Here is a 17,588-nt window from a genome sequence, read left to right on the forward strand (position 1 = left end):
GAAAATACCCACTATTATTTTCATTTTTTATAATATTATCAGTTAACCATTAGCTACACTAAAACTATAATTAATGAGTTGAATGTATTTAAATATACGGTTAAAAAAAAAAAAAATACTGTGACCCGGTTTGTTTCAATAATTTTTAGGTAGGTAATATACAAAAAAAAAATATAAATACATATAATATATAATATTATTGTCGCATCAATATTGCGGGATTTTATGTTTCGTGATGAAATGGACAAAGTTAATAACCATTTTGCAAAATAGAAACATTTTTTTTCCACTTGGCGTAATTCCCACTACCTGGACGACATTTCATGAAATGAATACCTCCTAAACTACACATAACGGAATTAATTCTGTCATCTAGACAAACACTTAGCGTAACAATATTTATAATTATATGCAGGTATATAAAGACTATATTATAAGCTGTGTCCTGTGTGAAATTTATTACTCTGTGTAAGGTACATCAGAGTAACTATTACTATAATGTTATGGCATTTTAAATTATATAGAATATATTAATACCTACTATTGTGATCTTAAAATGACTAGCTGGTATAATATTATCACCGTACCTATCTTAAATTTTACTTGTACTAAGCGGATAAATGGCCAACTCGCGCCGCCGGGGTCTTCAATACAGAAACTATTTTGTTACCTTACTAACAGTTGTTAATTACTTACTGTCCTAGTTGTTTGTTCATAATAATATTACAAAAATATTTCAACTGAATGGAAGCGTTTAATGAAAAAACAGAATTTTATTCAAATCTTAATTCATACTATTTAAATAAAGTTGATTAAAAACCCCATATTATTGATGAAATTAATATAATTATTCAAGATATATTATGAGTCAAAGAAGAAAAGTAAATACTTACTATTATAAATTATTAAAAAATTAATTAAATCCATTAAAACCATTAATCCAGCGATCATTAGAGTAGTGGTAGATTAAAAAAAATGATATTAACCAATAATTGGGAACTGAACATGGAATTATTAAAGATTGGAATGGTGCAGGAAGTTTTCAACCGGCTTCATTGAATTTCATAAAATTAGAACAAATAAAACGTGAAGTTGAGAAAACTTTAAGACAAACGGTTTCTTCATTAACGGGAGGATACGGTTTTTTTTTGTAACAACTCATACCAAACAAAAAAATGTGCTTGTTTTAAGGCTAGTTTAAAATTCAACTCCCGATGTCATAGTAATTCTATTCTATGTTTAAACAAATAATAAAAAATACATGATTTTCATATTTCATTAGGTAAATCCATAGTTAATAATTTTCATAATTCATTATACTATTCATAATCAGTATCTATAAATCTGTACTATGTTCAAAATAATAAAAAATAAAAATATAAATATTGTTACGCTAATTGTTTGTTCATATGACGGAACTAGTTTCATTATGCATAGTTTAAGTAATCATTTCCTGAAATATTATCCAGATAACGGTATTAAGTGAAGTGGAAAAAAAGCGTTTCCGATATAAACGAAACATACAATTACGCGATATGGATGTGGCATATTTATCATACAAAATACGTGAAGTGCCTAGATCTAAGATGTTTGAAGACTGGAGCTAATAAAATTGCAATTTTCTAACATGGTTGGATCTATGCGGTATGCTGGGTGTCCACATGAGATAAAAATTTTAAATACAAAATATATCATCGTATATTTGTAAAGTGTATTTCAGTAATAAAATAATATACAATTATCGTCGGTCATCAGATTGGGTTTTCCCGGAAATAAATAAACTGATAAAAACTTAGTAACTAGGTATGCGTATTGTGTATAAAAGGCGTCAAATCCGGACAAAAATAGTTTAAAGATAAACATCATAATATTACATATTTTAATACCTAGTTAATGTGCAAAATTAATTTTTTTTTATGAAAATTTGGAAATATGTTATAATTTTTTTTTTTTTTTTATAAGAAATATACAACTATACAAAATTTTGTACATCAAGTATTAATGATATAGGTGGTTTACATAGCATGATAGAGGCACGATGTAGGAGGGCTCCCAATGGAGCTACCTACCTAAGGGAATTTTTTTTTTTTTTTAGGAGAAAATAGTTTTTAACGAGAAGGTCTCTGATCCATTTTCGTTTGAGTCTTCGTCGAGGATTGTCGGGGATGTGGAGTGAAGCAAGATGACTTATGTTGGAGTTAGTATGTGTGTTGAATTTTTTGTGTAGTTTAAGGTAGGCAGTTGTTGTAACTTGATTTACATATTTAATTTTCAAGTCAGCGTGTAAGGATTTATTACTAACAAACCAGGGAGAATTTGTTAAAGCGCGTAAGCATATGAATTGGAATGACTGAATTTTTTGTGTATTACTTGGACAGCTAGCATTGTCCCAAATTTGTATACCGTAATACCACACGGCATACAGGAAAAATCAGCGCTTTGTAGATGAGAATTTTGTGTTTTATGTTTAGTTTTGATCGTAGAAGAGGACGTAGTAAATGTAATCTAGAGTTTAATTTCTTTCTTTTATCGGATATGTGGTCTTTCCAGGTTAATCAAATGTCAAAAATGAGTCCTAAGTATTGAACTTGGTTGGTTTGTGGTAATACTTGGTTGTAAAGTTTGACTGGTGAACATTTGTTTGGGTGAAGGGAGAAAGTAGTTTGGCTAGATTTGTTTGTATTAATTTTTATTTTCCATAGTGTAAACCGATTTTCAAACAAGTTGAAGTGGTGTTGGAATTTATAACTTGCAACTGTGGGATCAGAATCGGAGTCTAATATACTAGTATCGTCGGCATATGTGTTAAGAATAGTGAAGGAGGATGTAAGCATATCTGAAGTGTAAATTAAATATAAAAGGGGAGAGAGGTCACTGCCTTGTGGTACTTCTGAATTTATACTAGATTGGTTTGATATTGAGTTATTTATATTTACTTGGAAAGAAATATTATAATTTATACATATTACATATGTTTTTAAATATTTTATGTTCGTAGTTTTTTTTTTTTTTTTTCATTAACTTAAGAATGCCCTAATACCATCAGCACCTGGGGTAAGGATATCCACTTTCCCCCTTAATCTGGCACTGAATACGTGATTGTAGTGTTATAAATGTTAAGACAAAGCGTTAACAATAAATTGTTGGTGGGTATTTAGAAAAGTACTATTATAATAATTTGTTGAAATTCAAAATATACATTCATTGTATTCGTCAATATCAATTATCCACGCCCAACCCGCACGGTTAATTATTATTGATCACTTACTTATTATCATTCACTAGTGAGAATAATATAACTCGCAAACCATAATCTATCTATCGGTTTAATATTAATTTTAATTTTAATTTTATGTAAATTGCTTCACTCACCTACTTGTGTGTGATCAGATTAATTTTGTGAGACAAAGAACTGTTCGCCACCGCCTTTCATTGCAGGTATTTACCAACGCAGTGCCTTTATATAGTTTAGTTATTTGTTTCGAACAATGACCACATTCTACAATGTAATAAAGTGCCACTATTATAACCAAATTTTTACATCATATTACGTTCCACCGCGAATGTGGTTGTAGCTCGTTATATAATAATAATATGTTTTATGTAGATCGAGTGATCGACAACTTTACTCTCCACAATTATGAATTTATGATATCGACGAACAGTTATTATACCTAGTATACCTTTATAGCTCTACACTTGCAATGCACGTTTTTATTGCTACGATAACATTTCATCATCTATTTTTCGTACAATAATATTGTTATTTGTTTTTTCTGCAAGTGAAAGAAGATGCGTAAAAAGTACAAAAAAAAAAAGAAAGAAAGTTAAAAAGCAAAACTGCAAAACAACGACCATTGTCCGTTTACATACCACTGTACAATGATGATATAATATTGTAACACTTAAAAATTGAACAATAATACCTGTCGTTGACTAAATTATAGGTACTTATCAAATAGTTTCACATTAAGCATGTTGTGTGTTATAAAACTAAATACTTATTTAATTAAATTATTGACATTCGACAGTATATCTTATTGTTTTAAATGATGCAAATTATCAACACAATGAAGTAAAGAAGTATAAATACTTAAACAAAGATTTATCGAATACCACCTAAAATAACTGGAAAAAATTGTATCTGAGAAAAATATTTGGTAACAATACGTTACCAAAAGGAAAAAATCATTAAAATAATATATACAGAACAAAATGTAATTTATGTAATATAATAAGTAATAATAAACAATAGTCAATACGTAATACGAAATGCATAATTTCTAGTTTGTGTTGAATAGTATAAGAATATCAGGTATATTTTTATATCCCAAGTATTATTAGACCGGACCTATTCTTGGTAAACGGGAACTTCAATTCTAACCAAAATAATAATTTTGAGTTTAAAATTTCTTAGTTTTAAAATCTTTACTTAGTTGGTTATATGCTTATATATTTCCAAGTGTCTTCTCATGGACGTATTATTTTTTATAAATCAAAAATATAATTATGCATAATTCCAGAATATTGAGATATTTTACACATTTTGATAAAATCAAAGGATGAAAATTGTATTCTCAACATTAAGTAAATTCTTTTATTGCTTTCGACTAATAATAAGAATTTAATTTTTGTTAACTGGCTTTTTTTTTTAAATGTGTACTTTATACCTGGTACCTACATATTTTACATTTATATATACGTGCAACGTGTGTGCATAAAATAAACAATAAATCTATAGTGTGCGTGAGTTAGCTGATTTGATTTATAGTATGTGAACTAATTTTTTTGTAAAATTTACCTATAATAAACATTATACTTATGTAATTTTGATTCGTGTCAGTATTGTGACTTGATGACAAATCCATACTCTCTGTCGTGGTTATAAAAAATGTACGTTATACACGTTATACACAATAAAGTCTTCAGGAAAAATATTTTATTATTATTTTTTTTGAAGACCCTTAACACTCAACTAATGATTCTTTAGGTAGGCATTGTATTTGATTTTATTATTTTTTAAGTGTTCTAAGGTGTAGATATATTAATAGTTCTTTTATTTATCAACATAGTCGTTATAAATATATTTAGTAAGCCAACGCACTCTCCGTGTGTTATATACAGCAGTTTTATTATAGAACCATTGTTATTAGTTTCAAGTTATATTTAAAAAATTATAATAATATATATTATTAACAATAGTAATGTATACTAATTAAACTCTAAAATGAATATTAGCCATTACGAAGCTATATTAGCTTATCGATTACAATAAAGTGGTGCTCTTTTTAGAGAACAATATTTTCGATTTCAAAGAATTATTAATAAAATTTCTTGTAGCACGCAGGAATGGGTATGTCATTTCTACAAAATTTTAGGCAGGTGGTCAAATCTATGATATAATTTATTTTAGGAACTGAATTTTAACATTAAAATTTCAGTGGTAGGTTTTCAGCCTGTAAATATAAAAAAATATATTATAACGCGTTGAGCTTTATATAACGCCTATTATTGCCAGTAATGGGCGTCTTTGGCGGTATTAGCCCGTGTTCGATGTCGGTATTGCGACATGCAGCGTTTGACCCTAACAGAGACTGCGTAACCCATACGCGGCAGGAACACTGATTTTTACAGGATTCTAGTCATTCTCTCTTTAAGGCTGAATAGCGCTACCGAGAATGCAACTTTTTCCGCCAAATGGGAACTAAATTTATATTCGGATCAAACATGACCCCGAGATACTTGGCTTCGGGAGTCATTTTGATCTTAGCCCCACTAAGGCGCAAGTCTAGGGGCTTACTAAGCTGACCTATCAAAATAAATTAGGGCAGTGAAGTTGTTGCATTTGCACATTTTTTGTAAATGTTTATATTTATTGCCAAATAAAAGTGAACTTAAAATATGTTTTATTTTACTGTAAACTTAAATTTAAAAAAATAATTTTTTCTTTTAGTGTAATTTTAACTATTTTTTATGATTTTTGTGTAATTTTAAGATGATTTAAATTGTTATTATATAGAATATAAATTAAGTCAACATAGCAGTGAATAAATGTATATTATATTTATTAAGCTATTTATTTCTATGCCGTGATTATCGCATTTTTTGTTAAAATAAAAACTTGTCCTTCAATACAATATACTATCAACAATTGTCAATCAGTTAATTTTAAAAGTAGATACTGATATTATTATAATTTGTAATCGATTTAGTGATTCTTTAAAACTCTGAAAATCAAACCAAGTAAATCAACCTTATTAAAAAATGATGTGTCTGTACTTATTGGCGATACTATTTTTTTCTTCCGATGGAAGTATTCTTATTCACTAAAATAAGAAAACTAATAGCACAAATTCAAAAATTTAACAAATTATTACAAATACAAAAACTCAAATTTTTTAGTTTAATCTGTATAAAGCGTTGATGTTAAGTAATATTCTGTTGCATATAATTAATAACATACATTTTCAATAATTTTTGGAAAAGTACATGGGTAAAGATATTCCAACTTAGGCAAAACATATCATATAAATGATTGCTACAAATACGTAATGAAAATTATCAGAAATATGTAACTATTAAAAAAAATAGGGTATTCATTGATGAGTCAATAGACACGAATGGAAGTTTCATAGCTAACGTTGTAGGTAATTGGAACCTTAGAATTTAATCAACCTAATAAAATATTATTAATCATAACCGAAGAATAAAATGTGTACTGTTATTGTACCATTTCAACTTTTAACAAGCGCTTGGTTAAAACTAATTGCTCGAAAAATAAAATCGGTGGTTCTTACATGTGTTTTCACGTGGTTTAATAAATTACTTTTCATTGCAACTTTAATTTTAAAAAGTAAATAATACTCAAATAATCAATTACAACCAAAAGTCCGAAACTCTGTCAACAAAACTACTGTTTCTTTGAAGAGTAACATTTTAAAAGTACAAACGATTTGGTATATAAAGCTTGACATATTTTATACTTTTAAAATACCGTCCATAATAATTCGAACCTTTTTAGTTACCTATAAAAGATAGGTATAAATAATTATATTATACTATATTCCTTGACTTAGATTGATTTGAAGATTTTAGCGCCGTTATTGTAACTAATATTACGATAATAATATTATCAGTTAAGCGCTAAAATTTATGTAAGCTACGTCAATAATCTTAATCATACATATATATCATATTCAGTGTATTAATGAGGCCTGAAATTCAGACATTATTACTCATAATAAATAATTTATGTTTTATATCATAAAAGCAGTTACGACTAGCGTTGATAATTATTTATCTTAATTAATAAATTATATTTTAAAACGTTTTAATAATAATTTGATGAATGATCAACGTATACAAATATTATATTGACTTCAGATTTGCACGAATCGATCTCGGTTAATAACAATCATACTATCATTGTCCATTTTAAAATAAATATATATATAGGTACCTGTAAATACCATTTATATTAGATGCGTGTTTTTGTTTTTTAACTGAAATTTAAATTATTAAGGAATTAGTGTTGAGTAATGAGCATACAATTTTGCTTTGCATAAATATAAATTTAACTATTTAATCTTATAAATATTAAAAATTAATTAGTTATTAGTAAAATATTATTTAATCAAGTAATTATATAATATTTGTCTATATGTATTTGTTTTAGTATTTATATTAGTGTATTAATAGGTACTGTATAGAAACTTGGCTTATTATTATTAACATTTAAAATTGCTTTTCGTAGGAATTTGAAACTTTTATGTATAATACTCGTATTATATTTTGTTTAAATAATGACATTTTTTAAAATATTTAGATTAATTTTATGCTATTGCCTATTTTTAATGTATGCATACCTACTCGTATTACTTTTTTTTTAAATATACTACTATAATAATAATTATGATTAATTGCTATATTTTCATATAATAATAGACTAACAACTTGGATTCACTCAGAATTGTTTTTCGTATCTAATGAATTATTGAATTTAAATTTAATACATCCATTACAGTGGCCTATACTCATTAATAAGTTAACTACCTAATTTTCCTCTTTTTAATATTTAATTTATTATCATGCTAAATACATAAAATATTTTAATCATGACTAAATATTAATTATGTTTATTAATTTTTACGTGCTGTAATAAAAATAATTAATTAAATTTAATACAATATTTATGTTTTTAGCATAATATATTATAATAAATTAATACCTACATATGATTTTATTTAATATTGTGACGTTATTATTTTTTTTTTTTTTAATTTAAATTTTCCAAATTAAATCAAATCAGATTTAGACAAAATTATTCTCATTTCTCTATTTTTGTGCCAAGGATAAATAATAATAATAAAAAAAAAAACAAAAACAAAACATTATAATCAATATTATATTATTATATATGAGCTCTGAAATTATTTAAACTCGTGAACATATTTCCATCGATCAAGTGCATTGATAAACTCGAATAAAATAATAAATGTATAATATCCAGAGTAAGATCACTTCGAAATCTTTATTGGTAGACATTCTCTCCAAAAGTGAGACACAATATATATTATACTTATTGGACACCTCTGAATTACAAACAAGACTGAATTACTATAAGTCTGAATACTGAGATTTACGATGTTTCTAAAAATCTAATATTGTCAGACACAATGACCTATAACCATACTGTTGCAATTGTACGTGATCCAATAATTTCTTTATTAACTCGATTGACATTTGAATTAAAACGTTTATTGGCCGTAGACATTGAAAACGAATTATTAGTTTTCAAAATAATCGAAAAGGGATTTTAAAAATAAAAAAGCTAATAGGTACCTATTCATATCTAAAAATCTAAACATGAAATGAAAATATAACGTTGTTGTAGATTGCTAAAGAATGAATGACATGCAAACATAAGCGCTCGTTGGGTGGAGCAAGACGGAGCACCTCCCCCCTTGAAAAATAACATGATCTTATAATAAGTATGACTATTATAGATATTATCTAATTACCTAAAAAGCATACAAATTATTTATTTTTTTTATCACTATAGGGATTTGAAATAAAAAATATATATAATATAGTCGTATTGACGACTTGGTTAGTATACGCAAGGTATACTTATGTATTAGATATTTCAGCAAGAAATACGTTACTGTACAATTATATTATTCTGTTTAATAAAGTGCCATTAACATGTTTTATGTCTTATCATAATATTAGATGTTATGTTGACAATAATTCAATTGTATCAGAAAAGTAATTAATAATTGAGCCTAACGTTAAATAAAAATATGGCATTTTTTTAACAAATTTTAACGTATTTGTATCACCTTTTACATTAAGTATAGATCGGAAGAGTACTATCTACAAATTATAAATATGACTAGAAATTTGTACTCAAGATTTAATTGCAACAATGTTAAATATATACGAATGTTTTAAAATTACATGATAAATTAGTTTACATTTATTTTTAATATAATTATAACAAAAACATATATTTTTTTTTATTATAACTATTCTGTTCTTACTTTGAAATAATTACTGTTAAATCGGTATAAATATTTTCGTTAAAATTATATATTTACGTTAATCATATTATACATAATAAAAACAATTTATTGTAAATTTCACCAGTTATTAAAATCTAGTTTACTTTTAAATGATAATGTAATAATGTACAGAAGCAAAATGTATTATATTATATGAAAACTCACCCCCGATAAAAATTTGTTGTAATATGATTTTATCTCTATTTTGTCATTTAAAACGTAATAAAACCATGATTCATTTTCAAAATTAAAGGCTTTTTTTCAATTAAATAGTATAACAACCAGAAATTATACACATTCTCTAAAGTATATATTTTTATATTAACGTTACGTACTTGAAACAGATTAAAACAACAACAGCCATTATTCTATTGTTTTTTCGGTTTATCAATACGAGTAAAAGTTTTCTGTTTGACTCGATCGTCGGCTTGTCTGCTTGATTGTACAAGTTGCTAATTATTCAACGAATTGCAACAAAAAACAACAACTGCTGTAGTTAGTATTTAATTTTTGTTTTTTTTTTTTTACCTTTTGTTTCTCTTGTGCGCCAAAAATGGCTAACATAAAAATGTTAAGAGATAATAACAACCGATAATTGTTCGAACCGACAACTAAAATAAAATTACTCGTCGGCCCATCTATATATAATATATAATACACTTTATTAACATTTAGTACACTTCGTGTCTATATTGTACATGTCAATAATTTTAAAATGTGGTACTTAAAAGTGTCGTCAAGCTTACTCATAGCAGTGGCATTAATCTGTATGATACAGGTAGGTGAAATATTTTATGTTATAAAACAGAACTATAATTCCAATAATATAGCACAAAATCTAAATTCAGTAGATAGGTAGTGTCTATGAATAATATATTTTGTATTTATTATATCACCGATTCTAAACCAGTTTTTATAGTACAAGGTTTAAACCGATTTTAAGGATGCTTAATGCATAGTTAAGATATTTACTATAGAGATGCTATGTAATTAAAGTTTTTTTCCATACCCATTTTCGAATTGAAAATTAACGTCAATCTTGGTTTTAAAATTTAAGATTCTACACCATCTTAAATTATAAGAAAAATGTTTATATTTATTTGTATCAAATACAAATTATTATTTTCGGAATAAGTAACTAAAATCATTAACCAGGTTCCAAAATCATTCGATTAAATTACATATTATTTTGAAAGAAATAAGTAACTAAACCATATTTCATAGTAATGTAAAGGTTTTAATAAGAAATTAATTATAACTACATTCTCTAATATTAATAGTTTCAAGTGCTATAACTTATAATATCTTCTTAACTTAATTAATTTTATTTATCACATTTTTTACTTTAGTAATGTTTCAATTTAATAAGACTAAGATTAAAAGTTTAATATAAAGATAGGCAAAATGTAAAAATACTTCAAATAAGTTGTAAATTATGAAAGAGAAGCATAATTAAAAGTTATAGATAGTTAAATCTCACAAATAGAGTATATTTTTCAAGATAATGTGTACTAATGATATATTTTTAGCAATTCAAATATTTTTTATGGCAAATATAGTATTAAAAAATTAGAAGATCCTCACTAATATCAATAAATATTAAATACAAGCCATTTTAAATTGTGATTTACTTGATACTTTAAAAGATCACTAACCATAGATTAAATTATTTAAGGTACAAACATATTTTTTTATCAAATTTAATTTTACCAAAGTCATCTCAGATCGAATTAAAATATAAATCTAACTAAAAGTAAATAATTAACAAAAGCTAAGTATCGATAAATGGGATTAATTAGTACAAATTGCTTAGTCACTCAGATCCTTTGTTTTCTGTAAATTTATTATTTTGAAAATTGATGGATATCCACGCAAACAAATTACGGGTTATTATTAAATAATATTGTGTACTTTGAATTAATTAATTAAACACACTCCTATTCTGATGATCTAGTAAAAGAAAAACCATAATTATTTTATAAAGAAAAAAAAGGATTTCTGTACTAATAATGACTGGTTTGATCGATTAAAACATTTCAAACGCGATTTGTAATTTGTTCATCCACTCATACTAGCGAACAAATTTCTTCCAATTTTGATGCATTTAAATCGTCCCTGTAGACATTTTTTTTTAAAAACAGTAGACGAGCTCTGATAAAATCTGCGAAGCCGATGAAAGTGGATTGTTCTAGAAACTTTTGACAAAAAAAAATTGTCCATCTTTCAGAAGCCTATGTTCCTGATCATTAAGTGACAAGATCAAATTACATTTATGCCTTATTCAGTTGTCAGTGGAATATACAAATTTCCTTATACATTATAAGCAAATAGGCAAATTTAAAAATCTTAAACATTTTTTTGACTAATTTTTCTGTAATGGCATTTTTAATGGGTAGATTTTTGATATTTTTTACTGCTCAAGGATTATTGTAGATACTTGTCTACTTGTCTAAAGTTCAGGTTTAGATGATACAAAATCTTTTCATAAATGTATTTAATTAACAGTTAGTTTCACCTGTGAAGAAGTTTTTCAAACAACAAAATTAATCACAAGAAGCATTATTAATATTAGATAATTATCCAAGACATACTATTGATTTTAAGTCTGAAAATGATTTTATAAAAACCATGTTCTTATCACCAAATGTAACTCTATTATTACAACCGATAGATCAAAAATGAATTCAAATACTTAATGTCCACTACAAAAATAACTTTTACACAATATTAATTGTTAATAAAAAAAAGGAAAATTTTTCAAAAAGTTATTAGTTACACAATGGAAAAAAAAAAATGATCTAAATTACCACTTTTAGTTCCGCACGAAAAACTTGACACGTTAATACAAGAAAGTCTCTGAAAATTATGATATTTTTAAAAACGGATCTTTATGAAACCATTATCAAGTTATAACTTAATAAATTTGAACGTTTTACAAAACAAGATATATCGGATCAATAGAGACAAAGAAGAAAACTTTTATCCGATGATGAAGTTCCGCAAAAAATGTTAGTAATAATGAGGTAGAACACAAAAATTCCGTATAGTTCCGAATATAATAACCATTAATACTAGTTTTCAATAGACTGATAAAAATGACATAAAATCTGAAAATAAAATAGTATAAAAGTACTTACAGGAAAAGATATTGAAAAATTCATTAAAAATAAAAACTAACCAATATCAATGTGTCCGTCCAATAAAATAAATAATAAAAAAATGCATTTATTAGTTCTAAATAAAAATATTAATAAATATAGATAGAAAAAATAATTTATCATGATATGCGCAAAACATTTTTTACTATTTTATTTATAAAAAATATATTCAAAATAAGTACAAACATCTTTGAATTAATACGAGTAATAGGTACGTTGCTTTTTTTTTTTATTTGGTCAAACCCTTAAGGCTTCAATAATCCGAAAACTACTGGTCCCATGTAATTCGGACTAGCGAAGTTTTACTTTATTAGTAAAACGAGATAAACTATAAATAGGCAATTATATAAAATTAATCTAAACATTTTTGAAATATTATTGTGTATTTAAAATATAATAACATACGTTAAAGACATCTGATTCACGAAGAATATTTTTGAATTACAACAAAATAATTATAATAGTTATTCTTTTTTTTAAATATCGAATTTCGTCAAAATTTTAACTTTAAATTAAAAAAAAAAAAAAAACATATTTTCTTATACAACTTAAACATTATTCAATGATTATAATACAAATTTATGAGAATCTTGATTTTTTTTTCAACTTAAACTTGAAAATCTATCAGATTTTTTTTTTTTGCTCGGGTATAGGTACTATTAAATCCAATTCTCAGAAACTCTACTAATCATTAATATGTACCCTTTTTTTATCAATAATAAAATGCTTATTTTACATACTTCGTAATTTTTTTAAATAAAATATAGATAAAAATGTATAAGTCGTTTGTAATTTATAGTATTTTAAAAATTGAGCGGTGTAAGATAAAACATGGCTCCCAGTGTCTTCGATGTTGTTAATCATCTAACGAGTTCTAGTGCTGATCTCCCTCATATTTAGCTTCTTTCAATGATAGTGGTAGTTATGGCTTTAACGGATAATCTAGTTAGAATTTTGGTGATTTACCTAACTTTGGTATTCTAGTAGATCCATTTTCTCCTGACAAACAACTAAGATAAACTTTTTTTCCGTAGAGACGAGTAGTTTCCGTAAAATCGTTTTATTAAGTTCATGCAATACCTTCCATAAGTAGTATTTTTTAAATTAAATATTCTAAAAGTTTAACTAAAGTATACAAAACTATACAAATTACACACGCTCAAAATAAATAAACATCATTGTAAAATTAATAAATTCATAGCTTCATCTAGAATAAAAAATATATTGTATAATTTTATTCACAATGAACCAACATTATATTGGTAAATTTTGGTTTTTAATTGAAAACATTTTATAGATAGCTTTTAAATACTGAATCATTTTTTAATATATCCGTATTTATACACTTTCAGAATGTAATATCTCTCGCATTAGATCCCAAAACTTCAGAGGATGAATGGTCAACACTGTCAATTTCTACAGATCAAATTGACTTAAAAAAAATTTCTAAACTGTGTAAAACTTCTATTGATAACTTCAACGAAAAATTAGAAAATTCAAAAGCTGTTGTTAACAAACAAATGCCTGAACCTAACAAGACAACGGAAGATATAGTAAATTTAGTAAGAGATATAAAATCTCAAATTAAAAATTCATCTACAGATCTTGTAACTGTAAGAAAATTAATTCAAAAAACTGCTTTACGATTTAGAGACACATTCAAATCACTTGTATCATTTACAGAATTAGATAATGAACCAGTAAATAAAGAATTAGAAATTATTAAAAAAACAACTGTTGATAATAAAAAACCACTAGTAAACCATGTTGTGCGGTCATTTGGAAATCGCTACGATCTTAATAAATTAGCCAACAAGGTTCTCGAGATTTCTTCTGATCATGAGAAATTAAAAAATAATTATGATGAAAAAAAAAAAATTGCCAAAAAAGAATTTAATTCACTATGGAAGTCTTTATCTAATCATTCGAAAACTGTGAATGATAATGCTATAAAGGCCTTAACAACGTTCTTTGAAGGAATGAAATCTGTCAAATTGGTGAAAAAAAAAGTGAAGACTCTTGGAGAAGATGCACTGAATGAAATAAAAATGGGAGATGATATAAATAAACTTAAAAATGCAGTTGAATTAGCTAAAGCATTAAAATTAAAGTTTGAAGATGAATGGAGTCTTGACTCTGGGGAATTAACTTATAGCGAAGAACAAAAAAAAACTACTAAAAAACCAATAAATGATAATGAAGAAAATGCTCGTGATAATGAAGATGATAAATCTGTTGAGAATATTTCTACAAACGATATCGAACCTAATTTGCCAACAACTAAACAAGAAATTATTGGCAATGAAAAAGTAAATGATATTCCATCTACCCAGACTGAGATTGGAAAACCATCTAAAAATGACAGAGAAACCGTAGATAAAGTTGTTTCTCCAGTTAAAGAAACACAATTACCTATTGAGCCAGAAAATAAAAAAGAAACTAAAATAATGAAACCTACAATTTTAGAAAAAGATGACCTTACAGATAATATTTCTGATAAAATAAATTATCCGTTTGAAAAAACTCCAATAATCCCTAACACGGGAAATGAAGAAAAAACAGAAATGGTTCAACACAAAGTTTCAAATGATGACCAAAATTCTACAAATGATTTAAAATCAGATTCTTCTGTCAAAGAAACACCATTTAACCCTGATATTACTAACAACGAAAAAATTATTACACCAACTGAAAATTCAATAAAAAATACTGATAAAAAAAAAATAAAAAAAAGAACAAGGGGAAAAAACCCAATACTACCATGGGAAAAATTAATACAATTAGATTACCCACAGATAAGTCAACAATCAAATAAATGTGAAAGTTTATTGAAAAATACAACACCAGACTTTGATAATATTAAAAAATCAGCGAAAAACTCAATACAAGTAACAAAAAGTTACGAAAATTTACAAAAGATAGAAAATGACATTATTCAACAATTTTATGATAAAATGGTTGATACAAACACAAAACTGTCTGATTATTTAGTTAATGCAGCAGAAAATATTTGTGATAAAGTAATACCAATAAATAAAAGATTAGAAATAAAATTTAAAAATGATCCAAATATTAAACGTATAAAATATTTGTTAGGTAAACAATACGATCCTAATCAATACATATTAAAAGTCTTAGATGATGCTAGTCATAAAAATGGAATTGGTGGCATGAAAAAGACTACTTATTATAAAATGTTAGCATTAGCTTATAATTTGAACCATGAAACAAAAGAAATGGATAATTCTGCATTATACGCGATGAATAAAATCTACGAAGGAAAATTAGCTGCAAATAATTTACAAAAAATATCTAATAAAGAAAAAACATCAAAAGCTTGTTACATAAGAAATATTTTATTAGAAAAAGAGAACGACGCTGAGAAAAAGAATAAGGATGAAAATAAAGAAAAAGTAAAAGAAGCTATAAATGATGACATCAGTACAGAACCATTAAAACCTGATGTCAACCTAGATTCGGTCGATGACATACAGCCATCAATAGTGAATGATGATAATGAATCAATTTTAAATAATGATGATGAAACAAAAACGTTGAATGAAACAAATGATTCGACAACTCTTAATAATTCCGATAATACTGAAAATGTTACCACATCTGATGAAAATGGGAACACAGAATATGAAGACAACGAACAGGAAACTCAAGAAAATTATAATAATTCTTCTATTCCACAAAATAAAAATAATGATAACTCTGAACATTTAAAAAATATTGATGTAAACTCAAATGAAGCAACTCGTAAAGGAAATGCTTTAAATAAACCCAAAGTAAAACGTCGCAGAAAGCATATAGATCCGAAAGACGGTAAAGAAATATCAGAAGAATATGATGCGTCAGTAGAAGAAAATATAAACGATATAAATGAGTCAAGTGGGAAAAACTTTGATAATATTCCAGAATTAGAAACATCAGTTCATACTGATGATGAACATGAAATAGATGAAGGAGATAATAATCAAGAGATACCATCAGAGGACGAAGATACAATAAATAATTATAAAGATATTGAATCAAAGCCTACTGATGATAGTGTTGCCAATGTACATCAAGATAATACAACAAAAGAAACACATGTTTTTGATGAGGATGAAAACTTAAATAGTGTAGAACATGCCGAACTGAACGGTGTTCATAATGAGAATATTGTTCCAGCGACAGAAAGTTTGGAAGAAGAATCAAGATCAAATGAACTGAGTTATGAGGAACCTGAACAAAGTCCCATAGTTAATTCGAAAAAAAACGATACCAAGAAACATAGTAATGCAGATGATAATCATCCTAAACGCCTTAGGAAACGCAAAGACCCTGCAACTGCTCTTAATGGGCCTGAAGAATATGATGCAGTTGAAGAAAAAGAGGATGAATTACCAGTGGAAGATGACAACACCAATAAATTACTTAAAACAAGAAATAATAATGAAATTGGACAGGATCAAGAAACACCAGATTCCATCGATAAACCAAAAGATAATGATGCAGACAATCAACCTAATGGAAAAAATAGACGTCGCCGGAAACGCAAGGAACCTGAAACTGGTCTTGATGTGTCTGATGAATATGAAACAATAGAAGGTGACAATCAATCACCAGTGGATGATGACAACACAGATAAACTACCTGAAACTTCAAACAACAATGAAATTGAACAGGAATTAGAAACACCAGACAACAATGACATTGAACAGGATTCAGAAACACCAGATTCTGACGATACACCAAAAGATATTGATGCAGACAATCAACCTAATGGAAAAAATAGACGTCGCCGGAAACGAAAGGACCCTGCAACTGGTCTAGATATGTCGGATGAATATGAAACAATAGAAAATGACAATGAATCACC

General features: G+C 26.4%; 1 protein-coding gene across 1 annotated transcript; it reads left to right on the forward strand.

Moving 5' to 3' along the window:
• Positions 1 to 10,246: 10,246 nt before the first annotated feature.
• On the forward strand, positions 10,247 to 17,583 carry LOC112592135 (probable ATP-dependent helicase PF08_0048; the record flags this gene model as incomplete). Its single annotated transcript, XM_025336124.1, has 2 exons — positions 10,247 to 10,341; positions 14,074 to 17,583. Coding segments are annotated over exons 1-2 (3,573 nt in total), but the record flags the coding sequence as incomplete, so codon positions are not given.
• Positions 17,584 to 17,588: the final 5 nt, after the last annotated feature.

Source organism: Melanaphis sacchari, unplaced genomic scaffold (genome assembly GCF_002803265.2).
Source record: "Melanaphis sacchari strain LSU unplaced genomic scaffold, SCAv2.0 Contig1599_pilon_pilon, whole genome shotgun sequence".
Classification (NCBI taxonomy): domain Eukaryota; kingdom Metazoa; phylum Arthropoda; class Insecta; order Hemiptera; family Aphididae; genus Melanaphis; species Melanaphis sacchari.